This window comes from Belonocnema kinseyi, chromosome 3, assembly GCF_010883055.1.
Source record: "Belonocnema kinseyi isolate 2016_QV_RU_SX_M_011 chromosome 3, B_treatae_v1, whole genome shotgun sequence".
Taxonomy (NCBI): Eukaryota; Metazoa; Arthropoda; class Insecta; order Hymenoptera; family Cynipidae; genus Belonocnema; species Belonocnema kinseyi.
Genome location: NC_046659.1, coordinates 138708674 through 138716705, shown reverse-complemented (window position 1 = coordinate 138716705; position 8032 = coordinate 138708674). Strand labels below are relative to the sequence as shown.

Below are 8032 nucleotides of genomic sequence, written 5' to 3'. Positions count from 1 at the left end.
TTTAGGAATTTGTGCGTAATTTTTTTTACATTTTTGTTAATCTAAATATTTAAGTTGGTATTCCGCCAAAAGTAAGAGGGCATTTTGACACCAAAAGGAAGGGGTGCCATTTGAGAAAAAATTTAAGTTATGCCTTTTTTATTGAATTTATTTTATTCTCTAATGATGATAAAGATTCCTTGAGAAATTAAATTCATCATTTTATTAATATGATAGATAGTATTCGTTAAAATATTAATTAATAAAAATTCGAAACTGTAACTTTTGTTTGTGACAGGTTTATTTCGTGATCAACAACTGATAATTATTAAATAATGATAGCTGTTAACTATTATATATTGTTAACTGAAATTTGTTATATTAATTTAATATGATTATAAAATAAATAATAATTATTTAAATTTTTGGTAAAAAATGTTCCTTTTTTAGTTAATACTTCGAATATTTCTGGTTAAAAATTAACTTACATGTTGAAAATTTCCTCTTCGACTTTAAAAGTCAACTGTTTTCTAAAAAATTTAATTTTTTCATTTTGAAAACTGAACTATTGTGTTCAATATTATTTTATAATATATTTTAAATTGTAATTTTTTGTTTCTGATAATTTTATATTGTAAATAAATAACTAAGAGTTAGGGCTAAATGATAACAGTAATTTATTCTAGATGGTCAAACGAAATTCGTTAAATTAATTGAATAAGATTATTTATCAGTTACTCAAGAAAACGTGTAACTCATATCAAATCTAAGTCCACAAGAGACCAATATTGCTAAGGGGAATTTTTTTATGGGCCGCTCTGAGCGGTGTAAGTGTGTAAAATATACCCGAAGATCGTAAATTAATTTATCCAGTGTATCGCTTTCTTGACAGGTCAATATACATAATTCACCTATGCAATCAAAGTTAGGTGGTATAAGAAGGTGGTATATATTAATTCTTACATCAAAATTCGACAAGTTCAATGAGTATGATGGCGAATTTTACTCTTTTTTATTTTCTCGTAACGGCCCTGGTTTCCCAAGGTATGTGAAAAGTGATCATATTTGAATCTCAAAACAGTGGTTTAACGAACTTTCCAAAAGTGCTTTTAATTAAATTTTATATAGTTTTTTTAAAGAACTTTGTAGAATTTAAATATTAACTTAGAGGATTTTAAGGCCATGTGATGAGTGGGTCACATGACCAGATTCCTACCTAACCGACAATTTTTCTATTTCCTAACTTAATTTTAGACGAAGCACCACATCAAGTTGAAAATTTAGGATAATGAATAAGAAGCGCTAATAAAGGTGGGCCTGATCCTGAATTTCAATAATTATGAAAAAAGCAAGAAAGCATTAATACAAAAAAAAACTTTTTCATCATTATTAAAATTTAGGACTAGACCCACCTTTCTTAGTGCTGGTTCTTCATTATCCTAAACTTTCAACTCCATCGATTAGTGTAGAAATAATTTAGGAACTAAAAAAGTGTCGGTAAGGTAGGAATCTGGTCACGTAACCAACTCGTCACATGCACTTAAGGCCAGTTTATTAGGTTTCCTAATGATGAATTTTCCGAATTTTGCAAACAAATGCCCCTATTTCCTTCTCGTGTAATAAGGAAATCTAAAGATTCTTGGTTAAAAGTTTTTTCATTATTTTTATTTATTTTTTTTATTTATTTTTTTTTTTGCTGAAGTGCAGAATTATATTTTTGTTCCGAAATTTATTTCGCTGGCTTCAATTTAAAGTATTTAGTAGAGATTTAAATTATCTTTTAAAAAAACTACAATCTGGATCAAGATTTATCCTATTTGGTCAAAAATACGACTAATTAATAGACAGTTAACTACTTTCTTAAAAATTCTTTTTTTCCGTTCAAGATTTATCTCTTAGGTTGAGAATTATAGCTATTTTATTAAAAAATTGTTTCATTCTAGTTTGAAATTTAATATAAGAAAAAATTATAATATTCCATTTTTAAAGAAACACCTATCTTTTTAAGTATAGAATTCAAATATTTGATTGAAAATTTATACATTTTTATTAAAAAATCGTCTTTTTTGTTAGGAAATCCATCTTCTTTGGTCGAAATTCATATTATGGGGTTGATAATTCTACTGCTTTGTGTCAAATTCTTTCTTTTTTTTATTTAAGGTAAATAATTTTACTAAAAACTTAACTATTCTCTTTCTAATGGGTTGAAAATTCAATTAATTGCTAGAAAATATATGTATTTTGTTAAAAAATTAGCCAAATGTTAAAAAATTATTGACGTTGGTAGAAATTCCATATATTCGGATAAAAGATTAAAATTTTTTGCAACAAATGCCTCTTGTTTGCATCGAACATTATTTTTAACTGAAAATTTAAATGATAAATTTTCGATTCAAAATTTATTTTTTCAATTTATTCATTCAACTATTTGATTGAATAACTATTCAATTCGTTCAAAAAGTCGTACTTTTGGTAAAAAAAATTATTGTCTGAGTTGAAGATTTAATTAATTTGTTCAAAAATTTATATAATTTTTTAAAAATTTGCCTACAATGTACTTTTTATTAAAAAATTTACCAGTCTTAGATTTCAAATTCAACTATTTAATTTAATATTTATGTTATTTTTCAAAACTTCGTCTTTTTGGTAGAAAGTTAATCTTCTGGGTTAAAAATTCAATTGCTTTCTACAAAATATATGTATTTTGTTAAAAACTTATACTTTTTGTTAAAAAATTATTCCTGATGGTAAAAATATCATATTCTATGGTTAAAGATTACAATTTTTTGTACCAAATGCCTTTTTTCTTGAAACTCATTTTTTAATTGAAAATTTAAAAATTAACTTTTTGATTGTAAATTGATATTTTCAATTTAATAATTGAACTATTTAATGGCATAATTATTCAATTGGTTGAGAATTCTTATTTTTTGTAACAAATTAATTTTCTGTTAGAGATGTAATTAATTGGTAGATAATTTATGAAACTTTGTAAAAAGTTGTTAAAAGTTTGTCTGCTTTCGATTGAAAATTAAACTATTTGATTTCATATTTATGTAATTTGATCAAAATTGGTCTTTTTGGTAGGATATTAATCTTTTCGTTTAAGAGTGTGACAATTTAATTAATAATTGATACATTTTATTGAAATGTATTTCTAGTTAAAAAAAAATATATTCTTCAGGGTTCAAAATTCATGTATTCAAATTAAAGATTCTACTTTATTGCAGAAAAATAGTTTGTTTTTTTCTTAAAAAATTATTTCTTTACTTCAAATTCAAATAATCCATTTTTTACTCAAAATTGATATTTTTGATTTGAAAAATCAACTATCTGATTGATCTATTATGCAATTATTTCAAAATTTGCATTTTCTGTAAAATATTATAGTTTGAATATTCAAATACTTAAATGAATATGTATGTAATTCGTTCGAAATTTATCTTCCTTATAGAAAATTAATCTTAATGGCTGAATATTCAAATTTTAGAGTTAAGAGTACAACTGATTTCCGGAATTTTGTTTTAAATACAAAATTAGTTAAAAACATAATTTTTTGGTTGAATGTTAAACCATTTAATTGGAAATTAATTCTTTTTAAACTATTTTGACTATTTGGGTAGAAAATTAGTCTTGTGTTTTGTTAGTTCATCATCGTCTTTGAGGCTGCAATTTCTTTTAATTGATCTGTTTTGGCTGAGTTCAAAATGTCGCAAATATTTTTTATGTTGAAAAATAGACGAATAAAATGAAAATTTAAATATTACATGTTTTAAATTTATCTTGTTTAGTAAATAATTTTAGTTATTAATCAAGAATAACTTTTTTCACAAAAAATCTAACTATTTCATTAACTCATGGTTTAAATTTGGATTATTTGGTCGAATTTTGAACTGATTCGTCTAAAATTTCACCATTTCACTGAAACTTCAATTTGTGACATCTTAGTGACTCCCTGCACTAGTGACTTTAAGACATGCTTATAACACTTCCTGTATATTAATTTGAGTAATATAGAATTTTCAAAAAGAATTCCATATTTTTTGAAATGTTTTTTTCTTCAAAAAACGTCCTCTTTTTAAGACTGTTTCGTTTAAATTTGAACTAAATCAATAACTACCAATAAGAAAATCGAAATATTCTTGAGTAAAAGTTGATTTTTTTGGCTAAACTTTACAATTATTTTTTTTGGAAGTCATCTCGCATAGTTCAGAATCAAATTATTTGGTTAATATTTTAATTATCATAGTGAAACTAGCACAATTTTGTTGAAAAGTAATCTAAAAAGTAATTTTTTGTGTGTGGAAGATTTTTCCAATTGGTTGCAAGTTTAAATATTTTATTAAAAATAATTCAATTAAAAACAATTAAATTTTTTAAATAAAACATTGATCTGATTCAGATTGTTCTCCGGAAATAATTCTGGCTGGTTGAAAATGTTTTCTTTTTGTTAGAAAAATTATTGTTCTAAAATAAAAATTTATATATCCGGGTTCCAAATTACACAGTTTTATAGGAAATATGTTTTTTTTATTGAAGATTATTTATTTTAATGGCAATTTAAGTATACCCTTTTTATTTAGAAATTGTTTTTTTTTTTAGTTTAAAAGTCCCTCTATTTGTATAAATATTAATGTAATTAATTGAAAATTCGCCTTTTCGGTAAAATAGTAATCTTCTTGCATGATAGTTTATTTTTTCATGTTTAAAATTCAACTGCTTTATCGAAAATTCTTTTGATTTTTTTTTATTACGAATTAATTATTTGAGTGAAAATATAACTATTTTAAATTACATTCTTCTTGATTAAATCTTTTTTGGTTTAGATAAAAAAATTTTGGTTTAATATTTATCTCGTTTGTTGAAAATTTGTCCCTTTACTAGAAAATTATCTTCTTGGTTGAAAACTCAATTTAGTTCAAGATTTATGTATTTTGTTGAAAATGTATCCTTTTCAAACAAAAATTCTTCTTCTTCGTTGAAACTTCATATTTTCAGCATAAGAGTTAAAATAATTGTTGAAAAATTCTTTTTTTTTCAATAAAATACCATTATTTAAAAAAATTAAACTATTCCGTTTTTAATTAAAATGGATCTTTTTTTTTGAAAATTTATATATTTAATTCAATATTTCTGTAATTTGTCGAAAATTCTCCTTTTTGGAAGAAAATTAATGATCCGGGTAAAAAATTAATTTCTTTAGTTGAAAATGTATGAACATATTTTGTTGAAAATGTATCCATTTTGTTATAAAATTATACCTGGATAAAAATACATGTTTTAGGGTTGAAGAATCAACTCAATTGTAGAAAAAAAAACTTTTCTTAATGGAAATTAATTTTTGACCGAAAATGCGTCTTTTTTGTAAAAAATTAATTATTTGAGTTCAAGATTTAATTATTTGGTTGAAAATTTCTGTAATTTGAAAAATGTATGTATTTCATTAGGAATTTGTATTTTTTAGTAGACAATTTTTTTTTGATTAAGAATTCAAATTTTTGTAATAATTTCTATTTTTGGCCTAATAATTTAACATTTTGAATGACATTTTCTTCTTAATCGCCTGAAAAATCTTTCTCGGTTAAAAATTCAACTACTTCTTGGAATTCTTTAAAATTAAAAATTAATTATTTACTAAAAATTTAGCAATTCCGTTTGTAACTCAAAATCGATGGCATTTTTTTTCAAAAAAAAACAAGCTTTGTGAATATAAATATATTTTATTTTCATTTAATATATAAATATATTTCGTTTTAATTTCAAGTGCCTGGTTAAATATTCATGTAATTTGTAAATCCGTAATTGTTTTTGTACAAATTCATCTTCTGCTAAAAAATTCAATATTTCAGTTGCAAATTTAACTTTATGCTTAAATTCAGAACTCTTTTATTAAACATCATATTTATTAAAGAATGTTCATTGTACTTAAAACTTCATCTGATTACTTGGACTTTTTACAGTTCTGCTTAATTCTATTTTTTATGAAATAATATATTTTTTTAAATGTAGCTATTCTATTTTTGATAAAAAAAGTTTCCTTCGTGAGTTGGCAATTCAACTATTTAAAAAAATGAATGCATTTCCTTTTTTCTGTTTAAATCAAATGGTTAAAAATTCTCTTTGTTTTAATTAGTTGTCTGAAATGAAAATTCAAAGGTTTTATTTTTTAATAGAAATTTATCTTCTTCAGTTAATTATTCAACTATTTCGTGTAAAATCCATCTTTTTCGATAGAATATTTAACTATTCTGTTAAAAAATAAATTTTATCGTTTAACTATTTTAATATTATTTTTAAAATTCTATTCATTTTTGCATAGAATATGATTTTTTTAACTTAAACTTTAACTATTACATTAACTTATGGTAAGTTAAAAATTCGTCTGTTTTGTAGAAAATTCGTCTTTTTGGCTGCAAATTCAACAAATCAGGTGTAAAAAATTGAATTATTTGATATAAAATGAACTTTCTTATTCAAAATATTTTTTGGCATTTTTTTCAATTGAAAGTTTAACCATTCTATTTTTGGTGAAAAATTTATTATATATGAGTTGAAAATTCGACTGTTTGATAGCAGTAAAAAAAACTTTAGTAAAAAAAGTACTAATACTTGTATTTTATTACACTTTCAATTATTTCATACCTTTAAAGCTTTTAAAACGAAAGATCTAAAAATTTTATTTTTCTGAGTGACAAATTTGGAACTTTTCTACTGAAAAAATATTTAATGCATCTAAAAATTTGAATATTTTCTATATTAAAAATCAAGATTTCAACTTTTTATTACAGAGATTTCAGCGTTGGAGTACCCGATCTATAGCTATAAAATTTTTTAAATCTTAAATTTTTTAATTACAGAACTCATTATGCTTTTAAATATTAATATTTTAAATTTATAATATAAATTCAAACTGTCAAAAGGTCAAAGCCGCTTTCATATTTTTCTCTAGTTCTTAATTATCAGCCTCTTTACGCAAGCTGAAAATTTAATGAGAATTAAACTCTCCTGCGTAAGAACTCTAAATTATTAATTAGCTTGCTTATGACTTACTTTATGAATTTCCCTCAAACTCTAGCTTAACAGTAACTAAATTAAAAGTATATTAAAATATGTTACTTAAGAACTAATTAGGGTTGTCCAATTTTATTCCTATTTTAAAAAATTAATATTCTGTAATAATTAATTATAATAATCTGCAAATTCGTTCATCAATTATGATATTTATTTTAAAATACTTAAATTCATTTTGGTTTAGGATTCTTCAATTTTCTTAAAATTATATTTTGTTGCAAAAGATAAATTTTTTTGTTTAAAAATTCATCTTTTTGTTTTACAAACTTAAAAAATATTTTTCAAAGTGGAACTACTTTTTTAAATGTTCAATTTCGGTCCATGATTCAAAATTTTGATAAAAAATTCATCTCTTTAATAAGAAATTGAACTGTTGTGTTGGCAATTTTTTTAAAGTAAAAATTAAAATTGTATTTAAATTGCACTTTTTGGTCAACAAAATTTTTTTCCTGAAAATTAATCTACTTCAGTAGAAAATTTAAATTTTGGGTTTAGAGTACTTGCATTTTGTTAAAAATTCGTCTTTTTGGTATGAAATTATCTTTTAAAATCAAAATTACATATTTTCAATTTAATAATATAACTGTTTTGTCTAAAAAATTCTTTTTTTACATGAAAATTCAATAATATATTTAAAAAATTAACTATATGTTAGAAAATTCTTTTTATAATTAAAAATTGAAGTATTTCATTTTAGCTAAAAAATGTACCTTTCTCAGTTTAAAAATTTCATAATGCCCGCATTTTCAGTAACATAAATTTTAATTAGGCAGATTTCCACAATTAATCTGAAAATAACCTTATTATTTCATTTGCCAATTTATTTGCGAAGTTCATAATTCACTACACTATCAAATAGATTCGCTATAAACGTAAAAAAATCAGTATAAACGTAAAATCGTGTTTTACGAAAAGGGAACTATACTTTCGAGAAGGGGAGGGGTAACCAAAGTAACGATTATAAACGGGGGGGGGGGGGGGG

General features: G+C 22.9%; 1 protein-coding gene across 2 annotated transcripts in view; it reads left to right on the top strand.

Annotated features, from left to right (window-relative positions):
* Positions 1 to 920: 920 nt before the first annotated feature.
* Positions 921 to 8032, top strand: part of LOC117169134 — a 35980-nt gene continuing 28868 nt past the window's right edge. The window contains exon 1 of one of the 2 annotated variants that reach the window (XM_033355325.1): positions 921 to 1023. In XM_033355325.1, the coding sequence (XP_033211216.1) occupies positions 963 to 1023 (61 nt within the window). In that variant the 5' untranslated portion in view covers positions 921 to 962. The remainder of the gene's footprint in view (positions 1024 to 8032) is intronic. The other variant, XM_033355326.1, reaches the window with a different exon arrangement.